The sequence below is a fragment of the Anabrus simplex genome, chromosome 4 (genome assembly GCF_040414725.1).
Source record: "Anabrus simplex isolate iqAnaSimp1 chromosome 4, ASM4041472v1, whole genome shotgun sequence".
NCBI classification, from domain to species: domain Eukaryota; kingdom Metazoa; phylum Arthropoda; class Insecta; order Orthoptera; family Tettigoniidae; genus Anabrus; species Anabrus simplex.
The window spans coordinates 291,928,578-291,954,882 of record NC_090268.1 but is presented as its reverse complement, the minus strand read 5'-3'; the positions used below and the strand labels follow the sequence as shown (position 1 = coordinate 291,954,882).

General features: G+C 39.9%; 1 protein-coding gene across 3 annotated transcripts in view; it reads right to left on the bottom strand.

The window, feature by feature from the left end:
• tum (tumbleweed) overlaps positions 1-26,305 on the bottom strand; it is a 273,272-nt gene that overhangs the window by 204,640 nt on the left and 42,327 nt on the right. For all 3 annotated transcript variants that reach the window (XM_067146475.2, XM_067146474.2, XM_067146473.2), the window contains exon 5: positions 16,473-16,630. In XM_067146475.2, coding sequence (XP_067002576.2) covers positions 16,473-16,630 — 158 coding nt within the window. The remainder of the gene's footprint in view (positions 1-16,472; positions 16,631-26,305) is intronic.

The following is a 26,305-nucleotide window of genomic DNA, read 5'->3' as shown; positions in this document are numbered from 1 at the left end:
CCGTGATGCTAATAAAATAAAGTGTTTTACTGTATTCCTTGTTCTGTAGTTTGTGGTATGGAAGCCTTTTGTGTTCATGTATATTTAAATCTTTAATGGTCTTGTAACTAAGAAATTTTTCATTATATGAAGCGACACTATATTTCCTCCAAAATAATCCCAGCGCCAATGCAGTTTCAATCCAACAAATATGCAGGGCTCAATGGGTTAAAACTTGCTTAAGGTTGACAATACAGATCAATTATGAAGTTCACTTCTTGTGCTGGGAACGTTTATGCAATTGTAACCAACAAGTTGGATAAGCGTAAACAGTGTACACCGTTAGGCGTGTGGAGAGTTCGACTTGTTACATAGTGGAACCACCATTCTTGAACGCATCATAATAGGTGATGAGTCGTGCCTGAAGTACAATCCAGAATTAAAGAGGCAAAGCACAGTGTGGTGTTGCCCAGGGTCACCGAAATCCAAAAAGGTTAGGTGCAAGAAGTCCTGTATCTAGATAATCATCATTACCTTTTTTAATAAAAAATACCTACAAGAAGGCTCAACAATGAATGCGACCAACTACGTGAACATCTTGGATCGCCGGCTGAAGAGAATCAGACGTGCCCCCAGTATACCACAAATGGATCCTGGTGGCTGCTGTGTGGTAATTCACACCCCCATACCACCATAACTGCAGCAGTTCCTGGCACATAAGAGGGCTGTTATTCACCAGATCTGGCCCCTGCCAGTCTTTTCCATTTCCCTCACTTGAAGAAACAAAAGGACAAAGGTTTTCAGACATTGATGACGTTCAACGCAATGTGAATGCTGAACTCAACCACATTATACAGGCTGCCTTCACCCAAAGTATGTGAAACCTCTACATGAATAGTCAGAAGTGCATAACCATGGGAGGCTATTATTTTTAAGGTCAAGAAGCTGTATTCTTGCATACGTGCACAAATAAATCACGAAATCTATCATTCACCATATTCATCACAAACTTTATCTTCATTATAAACTGTTACACCTGTTAGCATTCAGGCTGCGGGCCTTCGAGAATGTAATAATGCCTCCACAATCCACTATGTGTAACTAGCTCTGTGGCCTCATTTAGTTCCTCTTATCCTTAAATCACTAGAAACTGAGTTTAACCAACATCGTCTTCGTCTCTCTCTACTTCTCTTATATTCGACGACCGAGACCATTATCTCCTAGGTAATCCATCTTCCTCAATCCACCTAAAGACCAACACTAAAGCCTGTTAATCTGTACAGCTTCATCAATCAAGTTCATTCCTATCTTAGCCTTTATCTCCTCATTCAGAGTACCTTCCTGCCATTGTTCCCACCTGTTTGTACCAGCAATTATTCTTGCTACTTTCATGCCTGTCACTTGTAACATATGAGTAAGACATTGTGAGTGCACCTAGCTTTCACTTCTGTGAAACAAAGTTGGTCCAAAAACAGACCAGTGTAAAATTAGTTTTGTATGGGAGCTGACTTCTCACTTACACAATATTGTTGATCGCAACTGTGAGCTCACTGCATTAGCTTTACGGCACTTTGATTCAATCCCACTCCCTATACCAAAATCCTGGGAGAAAAAAACACCCTAAATACCAGAAATTATCTACCGGTTCCCGTTGTGTATTCCCAACTTGACATTCAATTCCCTCTTACATCAATACCTTCTCTATATCTATGAAACATAAATGTAACTGTCTCCTCTCATAGCATTTTACAATTACCTGGCGCGTACTGAAAATCTGATCCTGGCAGCCCCTCTGTGGTCTGAAACCAAACAAACTGCTCACAACCAGTAACAGTACATTTCTTTCCAAAATTCCACTGAACACCTTGCCTGGTATACTGATCAATGTTGTTGCAATTCTTCCTATCCCATTGCTAATGTATAGGAGTAAAGACTGGATTCGTCCAATGAGAAGGTACCTTACTAACATTCCATGCTGGATGCGTTTGTCAACGGTTGGCTGTTGAGAGAACTCTTGCATTACTGTAGTGATAAAGTAGTTAAAACCTATTGAAATTGTTTAAATTGTGTGTGTGTGTGCGCGCGCGCGCGCGTGTTTTTTCCATTTAGTGCCATTTATATATTGGTGTTTAGTGTTTGCTGGTAGAAATTGGGAATAATTACATTCACTTGAATTTTGTAACAAGTAATTCAATTGGTGTTCAGTAGATTACATTTCCTAGGTTAAGTAGGCTAGCTAGGTGTACCTTGTTTTGAATTTAGGTTCAAGAAATAATTTATGTAATACACTGACTGACAGAGCAAATGCAACACCAAGAAGGAGTGGTTCGAAAGGGATGAAAGTTGGGGAATAAAACAGAGACGGCACGGACGAATAATTGATGTTTATTTCAAACCGATATGCAGGTTACACAATGCGCACGGCATCGACTCAGTAGGATGTAGGACCACCGCGAGCGGCGATGCACGCAGAAACACGTCGAGGTACAGAGTCAATAAGAGTGCGGATGGTGTCCTGAGGGATGGTTCTCCATTCTCTGTCAACCATTTGCCACAGTTGGTCGTCCGTACGAGGCTGGGGCAGAGTTTGCAAACGGCGTCCAATGAGATCCCACACGTGTTCGATTGGTGAGAGATCCAGAGAGTACGCTGGCCACGGAAGCATCTGTACACCTCGTAGAGCCTGTTGGGAGATGCGAGCAGTGTGTGGGCGGGCATTATCCTGCTGAAACAGAGCATTGGGCAGCCCCTGAAGGTACGGGAGTGCCACCGGCCGCAGCACATGCCTTGAATACGCACTAGAGGTGACGTGGAATCATACGCAATAGCGCCCCAAACCATGATGCCGCGTTGTCTAGCGGTAGGGCGCTCCACAGTTACTGCCGGATTTGACCTTTCTCCACGCCGACGCCACACTCGTCTGCGGTGACTATTTAAAGATAAAAATTTCATTGTTCCGTATTGAAATTATTGATGTTAAAAATTAAATAATTGAAAAGGAGGTTCAACCTATTCAATACTTAAAAGAAAGAAATGCAGTAATCACATTCCTATTTAAATGGGACCGGTTTTGACCTTAGTCCAGGTCATCATCAGCCGTAAAAACATGTACAATGTTTATGAATATTGGAGGTCAGTTTCACACTCTGATAGGCACAAAGACACAACACCACATTCTGTCATGCACAAAGTCACAACACTATCAACTAATATACGAAGATCAAAAATAACTTGAAGTCGCAGACGAATAGATTTGTAGTAGAAAGCCGCCAGCTCCTGGTGATCAGCGCGGCACATTCAAGGTCATGCGCTGCGGTCGAACGCCAAAGTAGAGTGGAGAATGTTTTGAAGGTCCAGAATTTGTCACGGTTGCGGGAAGTTAAGTACGTATATAAAAATATACGACGCACTCCTGCTAAGTTCTTGGAAAACAGTTGACTTGAAAAAACAATTGTAGAGAGAAGAAAAAATGTAGTAAAAAGGGCAATATCGGAAAAACAAATGAAAACTTATATGCACAGTGCACTATTTTTTAAATGAAAAATTTTTAGGTTATGATTGAAGTAGTCGAAGTTGGCGCAAGACAAGAGTTAACATTCGAAAGAGGAGAACCGAAATGAAGGTCGTGGTTTGTTTTTTTTTAATAGAGAAGGAAGAATAAATTAAACGAGGAAGAGTGATAGTGAAATAAGAGAAAGAATAAAAGAAATTGAAGTTACATGCTAATGAGGAAGGATAAGATAGGGAAATGAAGGAGGGGTAGTTTAGGGTGGGTTAGGAGGGTGGGTTATTGGAGGTAGAAAATGTGGGTGGGAACTATGTAAGGCATGGAAAATAGAATTGGGGTTTTGGAATTTGGAATTTTTGAGAAGAAGAATTAGGAAGTCAAAAAGTATATTGGGTTTTTCAGAAATGTTGTTTAAATTGAAATTAGCGTGGATAAAGCAATTTTCAGTAATGTTTAAGAGGGGGCCTTTGTTAATGATTTTAAGTATATTTATGTCATTGTCAATACTGGTGAAACTATGCTTGGAGTCTTGTATGTGCTGTCCTATGGCAGAGAATCTGTTGTATTTAATGGCGTTGACATGTTCAGAGTACCTGATATTGAAGTTGCGGCCAGTTTGTCCGACGTAGGAGGAATTGCAGTTGTTGCATTTAAATCTGTATACACCAGATTTAGAAAAAGCATTGGACTTATTTAGAGATTTAGAGTTGTGTAAGATATCAAGACTTCTATTGTTAGTTCTAAAAGAAATTTTCATATTATGTTTTTTAAAAATATTAGTTATTTTATAAGCATCCTGAGTGAAAGTGAAGGTGGAAAAAGCAGTTGGTTTAATTGTGTCTTTAGATAAAGTGGTTATTGGACGGTGTTTGAATTTGTTGATGATGCGGTTAATGAAGGAGTTGTTAAAGCCATTAAATTTAGCAATGTTGCGGATGGTGTTTAATTCATTATTTAAATCTTTTTTGGACATAGGGGTGTTGAAGGCACGAAAAATTAAGCTGTTATAAGTAGCACGTTTATGAGCTTGGGGGTGCGAAGAATCTTGTTTTATTGTAGGTGACAGAACAGAAGCGTGACTCATCGGAGAACACAACGTTCCGCCATTCCCTCATCCAAGTCGCTCTAGCCCGGCACCATGCCAGGCGTGCACGTCTATGCTGTGGAGTCACTGGTAGTCTTCTGAGCGGACGCCGGGAGTGCAGGCCTCCTTCAACCAATCGACGGGAAATTGTTCTGGTTGATATTGGAACAGCCAGGGTGTCTTGCACATGCTGAAGAATGGCGGTTGACGTGGCGTGCGGGGCTGCCACCGCTTGGCGGCGGATGCGCCGATCCTCGCGTGCTGACGTCACTCGGGCTGCGCCTGGACCCCTCGCACGTGCCACATGTCCCTGCGCCAACCATCTTCGCCACAGGCGCTGCACCGTGGACACATCCCTATGGGTATCGGCTGCGATTTGACACAGCGACCAACCTGCCCTTCTCAGCCCGATCACCATACCTCTCGTAAAGTCGTCTGTCTGCTGGAAATGCCTCCGTTGACGGCGGCCTGGCATTCTTAGCTATACACATGTCCTGTGGCACACGACAACACGTTCTACAATGACTGTCGGCTGAGAAATCACAGTACGAAGTGGGCCATTCGCCAACGCCGTGTCCCATTTATCGTTCGATACGTGCGCAGCACAGCGGCGCATTTCACATCATGAGCATACCTCAGTGACGTCAGTCTACCCTGCAATTGGCATAAAGTTCTGACCACTCCTTCTTGGTGTTGCATTTGCTCTGTCAGTCAGTGTATTAACTTTTAAAACAACATTTTTAAATATCTGCAGGTTCGTTGGTATAATACTTACAAAGGCAGATTATCATAAGGAGTTGTAACTCATTGTAACTTACGCTACAACTTTTCCGATATTTTGTATAGATATCCGTTCAAACTATCACGAAGGTAATAATTCATTATATTAAATAACATGATACGCCTGTAAACTTCGATTAAAAAAGACATTAAAGAGAATACACGGTAATTTCAATGGATAATTACAGTACTTGACAGTTTTAGATTGTTGCCGATTCTATTAGAATTCTATTAGAATTGTTGACGACTGTTGCTATATGCACATGGTAGTTGTGTAAATAAATACAAAATCAGCTGATCACTTTATCACGATTACCTTTTATTTTTCAGCATTTAAGGACAATTATTCTCTGTCCCACGTAATAGCGAAAATAATAGTAATCACCAGCGGTAAAAATTCATATAACCACATTTCAGCTGAGAATTGTTGTGTAGATACAGTACATTTAGATAGTACCGTATTTTGCCTGGCGAAGCACTGAGGGATATGAAGGAGGAGCTGGAGAGTTTGAGGAAAATAATTAGGATTCTCACAAAAGACAGGAAGGAAGATAGGCGTCCCTCAAACAATGTACAGGTTATAGTAGGTGTACACGAGGGAGAGGAAGGAAAGGGAGGGAGTTGCAGAAGACAGGTGGTCTAATGTTCCAAGGGGAAGGAGATGCAGGCTAAGGGTTCTATTCAGGATCACAATTCAGGACAGGTGTCTGTGCGAAATCTGTACGAATCACTCCAGGTAGAACAACAGAGGGAAGATGAGGAACAAGGAACTGTTGCTGAGATATGTGGAAGTAGGAAGGGAAAAGGTAGGAAAGGGAAATGTAGAGTAGAGGATAGGAAAAGACAGGTGGAACAGGCTCATGGGAAGGAGAAAAGGGAGGAGAAAGTAGCTTCTGCAGCTATCAGGAAAGATAGGGCTGACCAGGAGGGGAGGGGATCAAATGAGGTGGGTAGGGTTGAGGCTCTGATCATGGGAAATTCCATCATTAGACATGTGGGGTAAGTGTGTGGAGGAAAGGGAACCAGGGTAGAGTGTTATCCAGGAATTAGGTTGAGGCACATGTTGAGGAAAGTAGAAGAGAAGGAGGAGGGGAAGGAGAAGGTGGTACTGTTTTACATTGGTACCAACAACGTAAGGCAACCTGATATAAGTACCAACATAGTTGGGGATGTGTGGGATCTGGTAAATGCAGCACGGGTGATGTTTAAGGAAGCAGAGATTGTTATCAGTGGAATACTGTGTAGGAGGGATATTGACCGGAGGGTGATTGGGGATTTAAATGTGGGAAACTGGGAGTAAAATTTCTAGATCCTAATGGGTGGGTAGGAGATAGGGATCTGCGCTCAGATGGCCTTCATTTAAACCACAGTGGTACGTATAAATTAGGAAATTTTTTTCAAAGGGTAATACAGAGGTACATTCAGGGAAATGGGGTTGTCTAGGGAGCGGTGATAAGGGTACAGAGATCTGGAAGTCAAGTAGGGATGACATAAAAATGTTAGTGTTGAACTGTAGAAGTACTGTAAAGAAAGGAACAGAATTAAGTAATTTAATAGATATATATTTACCAGATATTGTAATAGGAGTTGAATAGTGGCTGAGTTTGGACATTCTCCCACAGATGTCACTACTAAAATCTATGATCATGCACCCTGGTGCGAGGAATAAGAACTTATAATTCAAAGAAGTTTTGTATTCATAAGTTTATTTTTACTGATTGATGTTCATTTATTTTTGGGTTGGCAATATTTCCTTTATATTTCTGCCAGTTTTGAATCTAGCCAATCCCTAATTTCTGTAATTAATTTTCTAACAGTCACAGTCTTCTTCTTCTTCTTCATCGATTTTGAGTGTAACTTTTAAAGTGACCAATAAACGTGAGAGGGTGTGGCTAGTTTAATCTTGAATGATCTCGAACTTTCCCCGAAGGGTTTATAAACTGTGGATTTTCTCGTTTCTGGGCCAATTGATCGTCGTCTTACTGAGTGTGTGTGTCAAAGCAGGAGACAAGCGGCCTCTTTCTTCAGTCAGCAGTACATCGACAAGGTAATGGCCACATAACATCTTTCTTTCTTGCTACCTCCGCAGTTTAACCCGAGGGAAAGGTTCGAATCTTTAACTATGTAACCAACTTTTCTAAACTGTAAATCTTCTTTCGGCTAATGTAAAAACTTCACAAAATCTTTAACTGTAAATCGGGGATAGAGAGTGAAGTACCCTCTCGAGCTCCCCTTCATCTTGGTTTGAGGTGCCACGTTTTTGTAACCATTCGTTTTGGCAATGTATTAAAGTGATTTCCATGCGTGTTACCTCAGTAGGTTGGGAATAGACCCTGTTCTATCGGCCAGGCGCCCTATAGGTTTTTAATGTTTTGGAGCTCAGTCTTTGCCTCCATTCAAATTGTACTCTGGCCGTTTATTTAACCTGTTCTTTTTCACTAAGGCCCTGTAGGTTTGGTGCTAGATACCTCTGTGTCATAAGATTTCTATTTGTAAATAGTGCCTTGTAAGGCCAGAGATTATCAGATTTTCATGCAATGTTGCCTTGAGTAGGCTTGAGTAACTGAGAACCTGTTAGCTCTTTTTGGCTTTTGATAATTGTAAAAGGTGCCTCTGGTAGGCTTGATATTGTAATTTTGGGAGCAAGTGCTCTTAGAATTAGGGGATTTCTGCCCCTCATTAAATAGTACCTCTTCCTTTTGTAAAATTGTAAAACTAGGGGCTTAAAGTCCAAAGAGTTAAGGTTCCGAATCTTGGACCTTTGTCCTAATCTTGTTCAATGATTGCTACTTGTACCTGCAATATTGTCATAAAAAAAGCTTGTCATGTGTGAAGTTCTGAAAATATAACCTTCAGTTTAAGTTTTAAATTCAAGTCTTGACATTGTAGTTAGACCCATTCACCCCGGCACCTTCTTTCACCTCTGCGTTCCACAGATACCCCGGAAAAATAAGTATCAAAAAGGTCGAAGATTTTTATTGTTACAAGTCTCTGTGAGATTTGATACTGATAATGAAGCTGATTTCTTGCAAACATATTACTTAGTCAAGGAGGTCATCTTCTTTCTCTCAGTTCTTCCCAGCCCAAACTTTGCAACATTTTTGTAACGCTACTCTTTTATAGGAAATCACCCAGAACAAATCGAGCTACTTTTCTTTGGATTTTTTCCCATTCTTGAATCGAGTAATCCTGGTGAGGGTCCCCCTGGAACCATACTCTAGTTGGGGTCTTGCCAGAGACTTATATGCCCTTTCCTTTACATCCGTACTACAACCCCTAAATACCCTCATAACCATGTGCAGAGATCTATACCCTTCTTTTACAATAATATTGTGATAACCCCAATGAAGATCTTTCCTTATATTAACACCTAGGTACTTACAATGATCCCCAAAAGGAACTGTCACCCCATCAACGCAGTAATTAAAACTGAGAGGACTTTTCCTATTGGTGAAACTCACAACCTGTCCGACTCCATGGCTAAATGGTTAGCAAGCTGGCCTTTGTTCACAGGGGTCCTGGGCTCGATTCCCGGCAGGGTCGGGAATTTCAACCATCATTGGTTAATTTCGCTGCCACGGCGGCCGGGTGTATGCGTCGTCTTCATCATAATTTCATCCTCATCGCGATACGTTGGTAGCCTACGGGCGTCAAATCAAAAGACATGCACATGGCGAGCCGAATATGTACTTGGACACTCCTGGCATTAAAGCCATATGCCATTTCATCTCACAACCTGACTTTTAACGCCGTTTATCATCATACCATTGCTCACTGTCCATCATACAACATTATCGAGGTCATTTTGCAGTTGCTCACAATCTTGTAACTTATTTATTACTCTGTACAGAATAACATCATCTGCAAAAAACCTTATTTCTGATTCCACTTCTTGACTCATATCATTGATATATATAAGAAAACATAAAGGTCCAATAATACTGCCTTAAGGAATTCCCCTCTTAATTATTACAGGGTCAGATAAAGCTTCACCTATTCTAATTCTCTGTGTTCTATTTTCTAGAAATATAGCAACCGATTCAGTCACACTTTTTTTCTGGTCCAATTGCACTCATTTTTGCCAATAGTCTTCCATGATCTACCGTATCAAATGCCTTAGATAGGTCAATCGCAATACAGTCCATTTGACCTCCTGAATCCGGGATATCTGCTATATCTTGCTGGAATCCTACAAGTTGCACTTCAGTACAATAACCTTTCCTAAACCTAAACTGCCTTCTATCAAACCAGTCATTAATTTCACAAACATATTTAATATAATCAGAAAAAATGTTTTCCGAAAGTTTACATGCAATGCATGTCAAACTGACTGGCCTGTAATTTTCAGCTTTCTGTCTATTACCCTTTACTTCATACAAAGGGGCTACTATAGCAACTCTCCATTAATTTGGTATAGGTCCTTCATGCAAAATATAATCAAATAAGTACTTCAGATATGGAACTATATCCCCCGGAACCTCATCAATTCCAGCTGCCTTTCTAGTTTACAACTTTTGTATCTTACTGTAAATGTCATTGTTGTCATAGGTAAATTTTGATACTTCTTTAGTATTAGTCACCATCTCTATCTCGACATTATCCTTGTAACCAACTGTCACAAGTGAACTATGTAGTGCAAGTGGAAAGTGTTTTTTTTTTTTTTTTTTAAACGACTATATTTGTGAAGTACAATATGATGTTTTATTTATTATAACCTAACCTGTACTGTTATTTGTGAAGCATGATATAACGTAATGACCTAAAGTGTACTGTGTAAGATTGGTGACATGTGCATTTGTAAATAGTAGAATTCTGTTCTACATTTCCTGGAAGGATCCAGAAAGTTACATGAATTATGGAACAGGTGTATTGTTTTGTGGGTAATGTATTCTACAAAATATTTCTGACTGTTCTGGAAATACGGCATTCGCGATCAGGCGTATTCTAGAATGTTAGTCAAAGTTCGCGACCGAAAGTAAGGTTGTGATTGGTGAGTCTAGGTGGCGACAGGGAACTCGTGCACGCTGATGGGCTGCTCCAAGGCCGGAATTTCCTATATAGAGAGAGCGAGGCAGTATTTGAATTAATTCGGTATTCTGAATTCTGTCGGTCTTGGTCTATCTGTCTGAGCAGCCTATCTGCTTGACGTCGCCCGGTTCCCGGGATGGCACTCTCCTCAGGTAAGCACTCTTAAATTCCGTTCCTGATAAAATTTCCGCAATGTTCCGATTTGCTTTTCATACAGGAGTTTGCCCTAACCTCGCCTAGATTCGCCAAATTAGTTACTTATGACGCCTTAGTTTTTCAGCTGGGCTTACCTGTTCGTTTCCGAGGCATTCCCATTTCTTGTTTCACTAAGATATGTAGGTTGTAGTTTAATATTATTTCCCTTGGGGTTTGCCTCTGGTAGTTCTGTATCACTTGAGGTACACTAGATTTTGGAGAACCTGTTTTACATCACTGAAAATTGCGTTGTACAACTGCATTGGTAACTAGATGTATAGTTGATTTGAAATTTGAATTTACACTGCTACGAAAGCAATATCGAAGAACCTCTAAGCTATGTATATCACTGAACTTATAGTTCGTAACTTAGAATTGTATTTGGAATGTATTTGTAAAATTATTTTGTAAATAATATTTTTCAAATCTAAGGATCACGGCCATTTATTTCGGAATCCGCTATCTAAGCCATGTCCATGCATTTGGTAGGTTCCCAGCCTTTTTCATCTTCCTGGTTTGTTGTCCACTAGTTGGCCCTACTGATATTTACGTACATGTTTTTGTTGGAGATCCGCGTAGTGCCAGCTAATGTTTTTCCGAGTGTGTAGTGATTTCTGATATTGTGCTCTTACCTTCCCCTTTTAACTGTGTTTATACCTTGTTTTGTGTTACCACTGTACTAGAGGTAACACCAACAATCTTTACATACTGCTGACTGAATACTTCTGCCTTCTGAAGATCCTCGCATACACACTCCCCGTGTTCATTAACCCGTGAGGGGTCATGTCCAGTCATTTCAAACATTTCTGTTTATTTTGATCAATCCTACGGCGAACACTGTTATTCTTCCTACCCCTCAGTACCTTTCAATGAACTCATTCACACGTCTGTCACACCATCGTTATCCCTCCCCACTCCAGTGAGTGACAAGCTGGCTATCCGGACGTTTCGTTCACGCGCGACTCCCCAAGTTACCTGTCTCCATCCTATTCAAGCATACGCGACTCATAGCATAGACTTTTTATAATGCAGAAAGTGCACAGTTATCATTCATTGTTGAGTAGAGGGAGAAGGAGCATTGTCTAAATGTGTGATAAATTAAATTGAACATCATTTTAACAGTATTTTCCATAAACAGAACTTGAATTTTTATTTTTTATTTCATCAGCAAAAGGCAATCTCATTATTATAATTATATTAAAAAGTGTGTGTGTATTTAAATAGTGTTATCTTATATTACTGTAACAATAAATTGAGTATTAAGTAAGCGTTCAGTGTTTTATCGCGTTCCGGTCAAAACGACCATACGCGAGTCGTGCGTTACACTGGGCACACGACCCTTCGCAGGTTAATGATTCCTGGAATGTCCTTGTATCCTGTTTCTGCCTTAAAGTACCTATACATACTCTTCCATTCTTCACTAAAATTTGTAAGACCGCCAATTATGCTTGCCATCATGTTATCCTTAGCTGACTTCTTTTCTAGATTCAATTTCCTAGCAAGTTCCTTCAATTTCTCCTTAGTTCCGCAGCCATTTCTAACTGTTTCTTTACAACTTGCACCTCCTTAGTCTCTTTACTTCTCTGTTATAATATTGTGGATCTTTACCTTCCCTTATCACCTTTAAAGGTACAAACCTATTTTCACATTCCTCAGCAATTGCTTTAAACGAATCCCAGAGTCTGTTTACATTTTTATTTACCGTTTTCCACCGAACATAGTTACTTTTTAAAAACTCCCTCGTGCCTGTTTTAACTGCCATATGGTATTGCCTAGTAGACCTAATATTAATACCTTCCTTTCTTTCACATTTATTTTTAACTACGATCACTAATACCATCTATTACTTTGGTTTCTCTATAGAGCTCATCTGGTTTTACCAGCACCACGTCCAGAATATTCTTCCCTCTAGTTGGTTCCATCACTTTCTGAATCACCTGCCCTTCCCATATTGTTTGCCATTTGTTGGTCATGATTCACGTCGTTTGCATTACCTTCCCAATTTTGGGCTGGGAAAAGACATGGGAGTAAAGAGACAAGCTGTCTGACTAAGTGTAGAAGTTTTATAAGCAAAAAAAATCATGAGAATTTGGAATTCAAGAAGAAAAATTGGGGTAAATAACATTTATAGAACAAGAAATGAGGGAATTGAATAATTTACCCATAAATTTCAGAGTTCACTGAAAACCTTGAAGAAAAGGCTAGGTAAACAACCGATAGGGACAAACCTAAATGAGATCATTCAAGACTGACCGATTATAAGTTTTTGTCAATTCCGCAGTTAAACTTCATCCTAACCGTTTTTCCTATTTCTTAGGGTCATCATTTGTTATGACTCTGGCCATTTACAGCCGAATGCCCTTCCTGTCACCAACCCCGTGTGGAGGGATATACTCACTATCCCAAATCTCTGAGCTGGTTGGTAGTGCAGTGAGTATTTGAAAAGAAGTGTGTGAAGACAAACAACACCCACTGCCCAAGTCAGTGGAATTAAATATACACAATAAAAACCTTCAATCCACACAAAATCAAACCCAAGGCCCTCTAAATGAAAGGACTATGCACTGACCAATCAGCAAAGGAGTCGGACGGTTCCGTACAATATTTGCCGACAGTTATTGAGAAAACTTGTTAAAGGGTAGTCTAAATACACTCATGGCTGATTCCAGAGAATTATCAACCTAAGAAGGAAAAAAGTAAAGTTTAAAACAAAACTCAACAATTGGTTTTTATGATGGATAAAACATTAAATTTTATTAATTTTATATGTATTCATTTATTGATGTCTTTCAATTTTTAATTGTGTGGTTAATTGAACCTTTATGTGCAGTCTAAATGCATTTGATATATCTCAATGTTTTAGGAATTACTATTTATTATGATGAAAAGGTATCAAAATAATTATGGTGAATGTTAATCCTAATGCTTTTTCTCTTTGTAGTAAAGTACTTATTTAGGTTATTAACAGATATATAAAAGGTATAAGACGGCGATGAATTAATTGCTGCAGGTCGTGTAAACACGCGATGAAAAAAGTATAAAAGTTTCTGTAGACAAAAAGTGCGTGGCTCAATTTGAATAAAATTTGGTATGCAAAGCCAATTCTGTACACTCTTTCAAACTGCTATATCATTCGTTTAAAATTTCAAATGGATTCATACGAAGCTGATAGTAAAATACATCACATGTTTATGACGGTCACGAGAGCGGTCGGCCGGGGAGTTCTCCGTCGCATGGAGCCAAACCTACAGGAATGCTGGAGACGAACTTCAGTGGTATCAGTGGCAAAGTGATGATGAAAATCACGTATCTCTAATTCAAGAATCTGGCACAGTTCAAGAGTGTTTTGATGAACTAGTAAAATAGTGTCCCTTGTTTATGAAACACACATTTATTAAAAGAATGCAAAGCAAAATGTTTGAAGTGCAGAAAAAACAAACAACTGAAAATTAACTGGTTTTGCAAGTGGATTTCACGGAGAATTTCACTATTCTTCCAGAAGATGAAATTCAGAATTATTATTGGCATCACTAACAAATTATGATATTTACTGCTGTCACGTGGTTTGCGGGAGGAAATCATGATTACGTCTGACCGTATGGAGCAAGTATTAACAGTCATCAAGGAAAAACAACCAGAAATCACAAGTGTGTTTATCTTCTCGGACGGGACGGCGAGCCAGTTCAAACAAAGGTTCCTGTTCACAAACCTAACCTTTAAGGAAACTTTTGGAATGAATGTAACTTGGAATTTTTTTGCATCTGGTCACGGAAAGGTGCTGTTGACGGAACACTAAAACGTAACTTGACTGCTGCTCTACGTTTTGCTCTACGTGCAAAAAGAGACCTTATAAACGTGCACAATGTCGAGGAAGTAGCGAAAAGAAATTCAGCAAACACAAATGTTATAACTGTTCCTTCTGAAGATGTTGAAAGGAGTAAACCCCTTCTGAAAAGGCGCTTTGCCAATGTCTGTGCAGTACCAGGAACACATGATATTCACTATGTGGAGCCATTAAAAGAATACGTAGTTCAGGCAAGAAAATATTATTATTTAGAAACAACTACTACACTCTCTCTACATCCAGATTACAAGATTCCACCCCGTGATACGACTTTTGAAGTGGGAGACTTTATCCTTGGAAAATACAGCGGAAAGAAACATTCCAAGTAGTATGTTTCTACCATGAATGAAAGTGATGGTGATACTTATTTTGTAACCAATTTTCGCAAGTATAAACGATGAAGCTAAACTGTTTTGTGAACCACTGACGAAGACGAGTGCTCTTTAAATGAAAGTGAAATTGAAAGAAAATTACCGGTGCATCGTTTTGCTCGTGGGAAATGGTATTTTGACGAGTCTATACCAGAAGCAGAATGAACATAAACTGTTTTTTCATTTCATATTTTTTTCTGATCAAGCTTTCATTCAAACTGTAGGCTACGTACCGGTAAGCATTGAATGTCCAGATATTTTTAAATGTTAGTTCATCTTACATTCACTGTTATTAGTGTTGTATAAATGTGTGACAATTCATAAAAACACTACTTAGGCTACATGTCCATACCAGTATCTGTAGTTATATATCTTATTAATATTACTACTACTATTGGTAGTAGTAACCGATAATCACACTATCATAAGCAACGGAACCCCATATTTTACATGAAATCCGAACCACCGGACGTGACTTTCACGTTGAAAATCACAGATGCATTAATCGGGAATCAAACCCAGTACGTCTTGATGGTTGCAAGCAGTTTGACCGCTGCGCCATAAAACCCCTTATTTATTATTACTTGCTGCGATATTAAATATACATTTTATCATTCAGTGATCGTATTTGATGCGGAGTTAACTTTTATTAGCCCCTCATGCCATGTTGCCATAGCGCATATTCGCGCGTGTAATGCCACAATGCTGCCAAGTAAACACGTGACAATCGCTTTTAAATATATAACGCAGACATTACGCAACTTACACATTTGGGTTTTTTTCAAAAAATGTACATTTGACCTTCTTGTAAACAATATATTAACATTACTAATAAAAGTTACCACAATTCGCAGAATTTAGAAAAACATAAAGGTATGCGAGGTTAAAAGTCTGTCCCATGTAAACACCGATCGCTACATTTAAAAGTTTATAAAATCGCATACATCAGGTCTACAACAATGAAATCTGTGGGGGTTATTAAGTATCATCTAGACGTTATTATGCATAAATCTCAATTTGTTTAGGTAGTAAGTTTCATATATATGTTAAAGAAATGTACAAATGTAAACACGTGATGCCCGGAATTCGCCTCATGTTAATTCTGAATACAAGCTGAATTTTGGGTTGTACTTTACGCAGAGACTAAAACTTTTTAATTTGTGATGTACTATTTTTCTTGAAATTTCTTCACAAATATTTCCACTTCCTTTGTTCATTGTTTCACTACAACAACTTGAATTTAATAATGCAAGAAAGTTCTTTTTTAATAGAAACTCGAAACAGCAAGTCTTATTTGTTTTATAGTGTGAACTGAGTAATGTCCTTTCCCCTCAACTGAGACACACTATAGGTAACAAATTAAGAGACAGATAAAATGTACTAAACACGAACCAACAGTTTTGTATCCTCCTCCTCCTCCTCTTACTCACTATTAATACCTGAATAGTTTTGATGGTTTAACAATGTTTAATATTGATGGGAATTTAAAGTTTGATTTAGTAAGTTAAAAGCAGTAACAGAATGCTTACGGGAAATCAGAACTGTTGTACCTAAACAATGTATCGCATCTCTGTCCTTCACACATTCAACTTACCTAAAGGCAATCAAATCTTACAAAGTGATATATGCAAGTGTACTGAAAATTGATCTCTTAACATGCAGAATAAGATAAAGAAACTTTACCTGCACAGATTTAGTGTTGGAGCATCTCCGTTTTGCAGCTATAGGATCCTCCCCAGGCATTGAATATCTGTGCTTTTTCCATGGTCTTCCACTACGTGTCAATGATAAATCCAAGTCGTCATCTGATCGAGAATAGCTGAGATCAGACAGCAAAGATCCTAAAAAATTATAACCAACATGTCTGAAAAGTTCATCAATACATGTTTCTAATTTAGATACCATTATGTCACCTGAAGTACAAATAAACTTGATAGTAGTGATTATTGTACACTTAAGGGTAAGAATATTGTAAGTGTGTTCCACCATATTTTACACATTTTTTTACGTCACACAGACAGGTCGTACGGTGACGAAATAGGAAAGGGCTAGGAGTGGGAAGGAAGTGGCCGTGGCTTTAGTTAAGCTACAGCCCCAGCATTTGTCTGGTGTAAAAATGGGTAACCACACAAAACCATGTTCAGAGCTGTAGACAGTGGGGTTCGAACACACTATCTCCCGGATGCAAGCTTACAGCTGCACACCCCTAACCGCACGGCCAACTAGTTCAATTTTTTCACCCTAAATAAATAATTTTACTTAAATCTCCCTGAGAGCATTTGTGCACTTTGCACTACTTCAATGCCATACAAAATGTTTATGTCATAAAGTGTTATTTATGGTAACAAAGGAATTCCAACAAATTCTGTAGACCAATAAGACCACAAAAGAACCTCTGATATCTCTCAATGTCACTGAAGTATAGCACTGCTATTGCTGGAATAGATACCAGATGCAACTTGAACACATGAACTTCTGGACAGAGTAATAATATTGTTTTTATGACCCACTAACTACTGTACTTCTGAAGTTTTTCCGAGATCCCGAGGTGCCAGAACTTTGTCTCGCAGGAGTTCTTTTAAATGCCAGTAAATATACCAACCCAAGGCTGAAGTATTTGAACACCTTCAAATACCTCTCGACTGAGCCAGGCGCGAACCTGCCCAAGTTGGACTCAGAAGGCCAGCGCCTCAACCGTCTGAGCTACTCAACCCGGCCTGGACAGTGTCCTTCGTTAAAAATCGTAAATATAACTCATTACTTTTCTTGAAATCATTTGGCATGTCATAAAACTGCTTTTATACTGGAGAGAGAGAGAGAGAGAGAGAGAAAATACTATTTAAGTTTCCCTTACAGAGCCATAAACTTCTTATTCAGAAGCATTCCCAATTTCCATAAAAACAGGTTGGGGCATATCCCAATATGCAATTTAAAGGCAATTGTCTTCAATACTGGACATTCATCAGGCCGAACAATCAGAACCCCATGGCCCTGCAGCCCTCATGGGCCTTGGCCTACCAAGCGACCAGTACTCACCTCAAAGGCCTGCAGTTTGAGGTGATGCATGGTCAAGTACAACGAATCCTCTCAGCTGTTATTCTAGTTTTTCTAGACTAGGGTCACTATCTCAAAATCAAATAGCTTCTCAATTGAGGCAGTTAGATGCAAAAGGGGTTAAGTGACAAAACTGAATATTTGGAAATATGTGCACCATATAGTGGAAGAACCAATCTGTTTGGTGTCAAAGAGATTTACATATACAGGCTGATTTGAACTACTTCCTGGTGACTTTTGAAGAACTAACTAGTCTTCCCCCCCCCACATAATTGCTTTACGTCACACCGACATAGATAGATCTTATAGCGACGATGGGAGAGGAAACTGCAAGGAGTGGGAAGGAAGTGGCCATGGCCTTAATGTACATCCCGAGCATCTGACTCCTTGAAAATGGGAAACAATGGAAAACCATTGTTAGTGCTGTTGTATGCAGCACTCACACACACAGTCAAAGGGTTATAAATTCTCATTTTAAAGCCAACATTAGCAATTAAAACATAGTCGTTGCCCTCAAAATACCGCAATGTGACAATGTTGAAAGGAGAAACACTGACCCACAGTACGCGTCACTTAGAACGAAAATTCGTTGATGTAAATCATACAATACTGAACCTTCAATGACAGAAACTTTCTGGTCAGAGTTAGAAGCTGAAATACTATCGCGTAGCACTTTTCTGGACGCAACGACAATACATATCCTGTCTTTTTTTTTCAGCATTTTTTACTCCTGCTGACGGGGTCCGTTACATGGATTCGTTGTCTCCATTTAGTTCTGTTCTGGGCCATGTCAAGATGGAGATTGATATTTGGATCTTTGTGAAGGGCATCAGACGATCATCGTTTTTGTTGTCCTTTTGGTCGCCTACCGGCGATTTCCATCATGTAACCCTTATTCGCGATAGTACTGTCGTCTGCCCTTAGTGCATGTCCAAATCGCAGACTACTCTCGTGCATTTTTCTTGAATTGGTGCAAAGCCAAACCTCTCCCTGACGGATTCATTGGAGATGCCATCCAGTTTAGTGACGCCAGCTGTCCATCTCAGCATTTTAGGCCGCTTTCGTACGAGGCAACAAGTGGCGGCGATCGGCGACGGCAGCTGGTCAGCTGTACAGAAAACAGGTCTTAAACTCACCATTTCTAAAATGATATCTACGAGTGAGGAACTGCTTATGCTTGCTTTGCTAATCCAAAAGAAAAAGAGAAATAAACGCAGGGCAAGAGTAATGAAAGTGGATCCTCCACCATAGAGATAGTACACAGGATTTGACGAGTCAGTGCCCTTTGTATTTGTAGATGAGAGATTTGGTCTTTCCCGTCATATACTGCGACCATGTGAGGGCACTTTTCTGAGTGTAAAGAAACGCATCTTTTAATTACAGACTTTCAACGGCACGCAGGTACACTGAATGTACCTTTGAAATACTTGCAAACAAATGGCGTATTTTCTATAGACAAGTGAATGTTGATACCACACTAGCAGAGGACATAGTGAAAGTGTGTTGTTTTGCAAAATTTGGTACAAGAGAGGGATGGTGTTCAAATCGAAGATACTTTGACAGTAGATCGATTGTTTGAAATCAGTGCTTCACAACCTACATCAAGACTTGCCAGAAATTTACGAGACAAGTTTGCCAACTATTTTGTCAGTGAGGAAGGTGCAGTATCATGACAAATGGATCGTATTTAGAGACATACGTATTGCATATACAGATCATAGATGGACACCAAAAATACAATTGTACTTTACATGCATTTCATAATTTTTAATTTGCCAATGGGCTTTTTTTAATAACATTAGTTAAGTAGAGATGATCGTTTATCTTTCATTCTATTGCTATCTTACCATGTAAATCTCCGGCATGATTAAAACTTTTCACTACAGTAAAAATAATTGAAGCAAATAATGAATTAAATACTCTTTTCTGAATATATTCGGTAATTTACAGAATTGTCTTACTAAATTAAGTTTTCTTACAACAAATTAACAAAAGGTACATAAATGATAAGCAAAACACTTATCTCGTTTCTCTCTGCTGGTGCTTATTCATCAAACTCTGGGAAGAACCTCAATATAATGCTATGCCATGCGTTTCTTCATTCACTTTTCCATACTCATAGACTAACATACATACATAATCATTATAGACTTATGCCTTTCAGCGTTCCGTCTGCAAGCCTAATAAGAATTTACTAAACGTCGCCACAATCCTAGATTTGCAACTAGTGTTGTGGCCTCGTTTAGTTCTATACCTCTTATCTTTAAATCGTTAGAAATCGAGTCCAACCATCATCGTCCTGGTCTCCCTCTACTTCTCTTACCCTCCATAGCAGAGTCCATTATTCTCCTAGGTAACCTATCATCCTCCATTCGCCTCACATGACCCCACCACCAAAGCCAGTTTATAGATACAGCTTCATCCATCGAGTTCATTCCTAAATTAGCCTTTATCTCCTCATACCGAGTACCCTCCTGCCATTGTTCCCACCTGTTTGTACCAGCAATCATTCTTGCTACTTTCATGCCTGTTACTTCTAACTTACGAATAAGATATCCTGAGTCCACCCAGATTTCGCTCCCGTAAAGCAAAGTTGGTCTGAAAACAGACCGAGGTAAAGATAGTTTCGTCTGGGAGCCGACTTCCTTCTTACAGAATACTGCTGATCGCAACTGCGAGCTCACTGCATTAGCTTTACTACACCTTGATTCAATCTCACTTACTATATTACCATCCTGGGAGAACACACAACCCAAATACTTGAAATTATCGACGTGTTCTAGCTTTGTATCACCAATCTGACATTCAATTCTGTTGAATTTCTTACCTACTGACATCAATTTAGTCTTCGAGAGGCTAATTTTCATACCATACTCATTGCACCTATTTTCAAGTTCCAAGATATTAGACTGCAGGCTTTCGGCACAGTCTGCCATTAAGACCACGTCGTCAGCATAGGCCAAACTGCTTACTACATTTCCACGTAACTGAAAATCTCCCTGCCATTTATACCTTTCAGCAGATGATCCATGTGAACTACGAACAGCAAAGGTGAAAGATTACAGCCTTGTCTAACCCCTGTAAGTACCCTGAACCAAGAACTCATTCTACCATCTATTCTCACTGAAGCCCAATTGCATAAATGCCTTTGATTGATTTCAATAATCTACCTTTAATTCCATAGTCTCTCAGTATAGTGAACATCTTTTCCCTCGGTACCCTGTCACATGCTTTCTCTAGATCTACGAAACAAACACAACTGTCTATTCCTCTCGTAGCATTTTTCAATTACCTGGCGCATACTGAAATCTGATCCTGACAGCCACTCTGTGGTCTGAAACCACACTGGTTTTCATCCAACTTCCTCTTAACGACTGATAGCACCCTCCCAAGATGCCAGTGAATACTTTGCCTGGTATACTAATCAATGAGATACCTCGATAAGTTGTTGCAATCCCTCCTGTTCCCTTGCATATAGATAGGTGCAATTACTGCTTTTGTCCAATCTGAAGGTACCTTACCAACACTCCATGCTAATTTTACTACTCTATGAAGCCATTTCATCCCTGCCTTCCCACTATACTTCACCGTTTCAGGTCTAATTTCATCTATTCCGGCTGCCTTATGACAATGGAGTTTTTTTACCATCCTTTCCACTTCAAGCATAATTTCACCAATATCATTTTCCTCCTCCCCATGAGCTTGGCTGTTTGCAACACCACCAAGATGATTTTCTTTTACATTGAGAAGATTTTCAAAATATTCCCTCCACATCTGCAGTGATTCCCTGGGATCTATTATGAGTTCACCTGAATTACTCAAAACACTATTCATTTCCTTTTTCCCTCCCTTCCTAAGATTCTTTATTACTGTCCAGAAAGGTTTCCCTGCTGCTTGACCTAGCCTTTCCAGGTTATTACCAAAATCTTCCCACGACTTATTTTTCGATTCAACAACTATTTGTTTCACTCTGTTTCATCTACGTACAAATCTCTGTCTGCCTCGGCCCTTGTTTGGAGCCATTTCAGATAAGCCTTCTTTTTACGTTTACAGGCTGCTCTCACTTCATCATTACACCCAGATGTTCACCTTTTCTCATCTCTACACACAGTTGTTCCTATGTATTCCCTTGCCGTTTCTACTACAGCAATCCCTGTACGCCACCCATTCACTTTCTATATCCTGAACCTGCTTACTGTCTACTGTTCGAAACTTCTCACTAATCATATCCACGTACTTCTAATTTCCTCGTCCTGGAGATTTTCTACCCTTATTCGTTTGCAGACAGAATTCACTTTCTCTACCCTAGACCTAGAGATGCTTAGTTCACTACAGATCAGATAGTGGTCTGATTCATCGAAAAATCCGCGAAAAACTCGTACATTCCTAACAGATTTCCTGAATTCAAAGTCTGTTAAGATATAGTCTATTATGGATCTGGTACCCCTAGCCTCCCATGTGTAGCAGTGAATAGCCTTATGCTTGAAGAATGTATTCGTAACAGCTAAACCCATACTAGGAATGTCCAGCAAACGCTTCCCATTCCCATTGGCTTCCATATCTTCCCCACATTTACCAATCACCCTTTCTTATCCTTCAGTTCTATTCCGAACTCTCGCATTGAAATCGCCCATTGGCACTATACTATCCTTGCTGTTGACCCTGACCACGATGTCGCTCAATGCTTAATAAAACTTGTCAACTTCATCCTCATCTGCACTCTCACATGGTGAATACACGGACACAATTCTTGTCCTAATTCCTCCAACGCACAAATCTACCCACATCATTCGCTCATTTACGTGCCTAACAAAAACTATGTTGCATGCAATGGTATTCCTGATAAAGAGCCCTACCCCAGACTCTGCCCTTCCCTTTCTAACACCCGTCAAGTACACTTTACAATCTCCTATCTCTTCCTCATTATCTCCCCTTACCCGAATATCACTTACTCCTAGCACATCCAGATGCATCCTCTTTGCTGACTCAGCCAGTTCTATCTTCTTTCTTCCATAAGCCCCATTAATATTTATAGCTCCCCATCGAATTCCATTTCATTCGCCAAGTTGTTTCCAAGGAGTCCCTCGCCTGTCAAATAGGAGTGGGACACCGTTACTCCCGTAGGTCCGAGGCTTGCTTCAAATGTGCTGAGCTCGGTAAATTCATGAAGCAGGATGCTACCCTACTTGCACATAGTCCAAGTGAGGATCTCTCCTCTAACGGGTTATGGACCACCGGTGAATTGTATAATCCTACCCGCCTGAGCCCAAGGAGGGCCATGACTCGGAATATGTCCGAGATGCCCACTCCCATTCCATAGGAACTGGTATCCCGACTCTCAGGACCATTTATTAGGCCACTCAGCCGTTGCCCATGGTTCACGAACTAGGACATGACTACAGTAACCCACAAACATGAACCATCTCATTGACTAAAGTGTTCCAAATCGTGGGATATTTTCCAATTCCATATATCAGGTCTTCCTAGTTCACTTGTTCATCTGTTAATCTAATAATGCTACTTCTTTCCACGTTTGCACTCGTATCTGACAATGAACGCAGTAGGCTCATTATTCACGACTTCCTAAATTACAATTGGAATTGAGGATATGTTCAACCTATTCAATACAAAGTATGGCGTATAAGATGTTTACAACATGTTATTTACTGGTTTAAATGGCACTTTAAACGCCATTTGTTTGTACTGAATAGGTTGAACTTTTCCTCAATTCCAATTGTGGATCTCAGTTCAATACGGAAAAATGATTTTAACTTATAATGAAATTCCTAAATTACACGAACTGGATCAGACTGGAGTAGACAGTGAGAAGTAGTGGCAACTAGTGGCACCGTGGGAAAGCTCTCATTTAAAATAATGCTTTACCTCGAGTGGCGGCGACTCCAAGTTGCGACCGTTAGCTGCGCGAGTGAGCGACTAGGCGACTTTTTCCCGGTTACGCAACTGCAGTCACCTCATATGAATGCTCTTATTTAAAATAATATTCCCCTGTAAGTTGCCACCACTAGTTGCCTCGTGTGAAAGGGCCCTTAGTCTCCATGACACCCAGTCAAAATGCTCTCAGTCGTAGTCTGCCGACATTCGCAACCATACAGTGCAAAAGGTCGGATGACAGTACGATAGATTCTTGATTTGAGATTATCTTTCATCCTCCGGTCCCAAGTGACGCCAGTTCTTCTCCATTTCATTCAAGCTCCGAATATTCTTGCATTGACCTCTTCGACAAGTTGGAGCCAAGTGATCGTGAAGCCAAGATACTTGAATCTTGTCACTCGCGGCAGGTTCTCACCGTCTACCTGAATGGTTCCGATTGCTTGTGGATCAGACGTCATGTTCAGTCTTTTTATTTAGGTGCAGGCTGTATTGCACCAGCCAATCACTCCATTCTTGGATTTGGCATTGCAGATCAACCTGGGTCTCAGAGGTCAACATGACGTCTGCGTAGAGAAGTGCCCATGGCAAAGAATGGTACAGGTCTGCTGTTACAGTATCCATCACTAGAATGAACACGAGCAGTGACAGCGCTGAACCTTGATGAAAGCCAACAGCGATGGGAAAGTCACTGGATACTCCTGTGGCAGCCTGAACATAGCTAAGTGGGTCTACATAAAGCAACTGAACCCATTTGACAAGGTATTCTGGTATGCCATAAGTAGAGGCATTATTTTTTCGCATTAATTTAAAGATTTCGTGAGAAGGATACTAATTTTTGCGTTATTTTGTGAAAAAGATATTGACGTATCGCTTTAATGAAATTATAAAGTAAATCATTAAAGGTTTCATTACTATCACTGATCGTTGACTATGGAAGTTTAATTGATAGACTGTACATACCTGGTACATACTTTTGAAGTCATTTCCGGACTGCAGGGTCGTCTGCCTTCTCGAGCGGGATGTTGGCTTTTAGTAGCATCGCTGTTGTTTCATGAATAAATTCTAATTTTTCACAGTAGCTTTCTTTTGCATATCTAATGAGAGTTCTATTGTTGCCTGCCGTTTCACTGTTGGAGTGCTCAATTTACATTCTGAATGTTATTTATTTTTAAAACAATGTTTTGAGACAGTATCTTTTTTCTCCTCCTGGATACAAACTTTACACATTAAAATATTGCTTTCCAAAACGTATAAACCTTCACACGTAAACTGTTTAGCTCTGCTGTGCACTGTAACACTTGTCAAGCAACACATCTTCGCTTATGTCTGTGATCACTTTCTTAATTTTACCAGACCCCAAAGCCAAAATACACCAGTCAATTGTGCTGCTTGTAGACGTCATTAGGGATTCCAGGATTGCACAATGCCTTGATGAGACAGGCTGGGGTGGGATTACCAGCCACCACAAGAACAACATTCCATATATTTTGTTTGGCAAGAAGCCTGGAGCCAACCCCTTTTCTTTGATGCCATGTCATAAAGAGATTTTCCAGAACATTAATAACATAATTCTTTCCTGTTGATGAATCTTTCTTCGTTCTTCTGTTTCTTTTCATACATGATCTTGGAACAAAATGTCAAGTTCGTTATTCACTACAGATTTTGCTGTAATATCACACTTATCACGAAATGATTGAATTTTGCTTTAAAATGGCCTTATCGCTTTAATTCGCGAACATAATAATCATATTTTCTTAACCAGAAACATATAATTCGTAAAGATATTGCAAAATCGCTTCAAAATATTTTTTGTTGCGTGTATCATTAATGCGAAAAAATTATGCCTCTAGCCATAAGATTACGCGGTATGCGATCAAAGGCCTTCTCAAGTCCAGGAAAACTAGATTGATCGGCTAGTTTTTCTCACAATGTTTTTCAACCAAGAGCCGTGCAGCATGGATTGCATCGGTTGTGCCACAATTCTTCAAAAATCCAGCTTGGTTTCTAGAAAGCTCAACCGTCTCACCTATCCTGTAATAAAGAACCCATCTCAATACCTTCATCGCGTAGCACAAGTCGGATCGGTCGGTAATCAGCACATTCAGCTGGACTCCTTTCTTTTGAAGATGGGTACAGTGATGCTACGTTTTCAATCGCTCAGTGTTCAACCCTCTTTAATGATCTGTTTGAAGAATCGTGCTAACCATTCTGCTGCATCCCACTGTTCAGAGTACCAGAGTTCTGCTGGAAGATCGTCTGGGCAAGTAGCTTTCCCGGGCTTCATTTCTCTTAAAGCAGCCTTCACCTTTTCGATATCAATGTCTCCAACAGGACCTTCCACAGCAGCAGTGACTGGGATTGGTGGATGGGGAAATTCTTCAGCTGAAATTTTCTCAAAGTACCTACACCAGCACTACCAATGAGTTTCCTGTTTCGTCACTGATGCAATAGATAAGCTGGATGTCTTGTGTTTTGCGATGCCTCGCATTGATGAGTCGGTATAATTCCTGCTCGCCCGCACGTGTGTCTAGTTTTGAAAAAAATAGCAAAATGTGCCGTTTTTGTTCTAC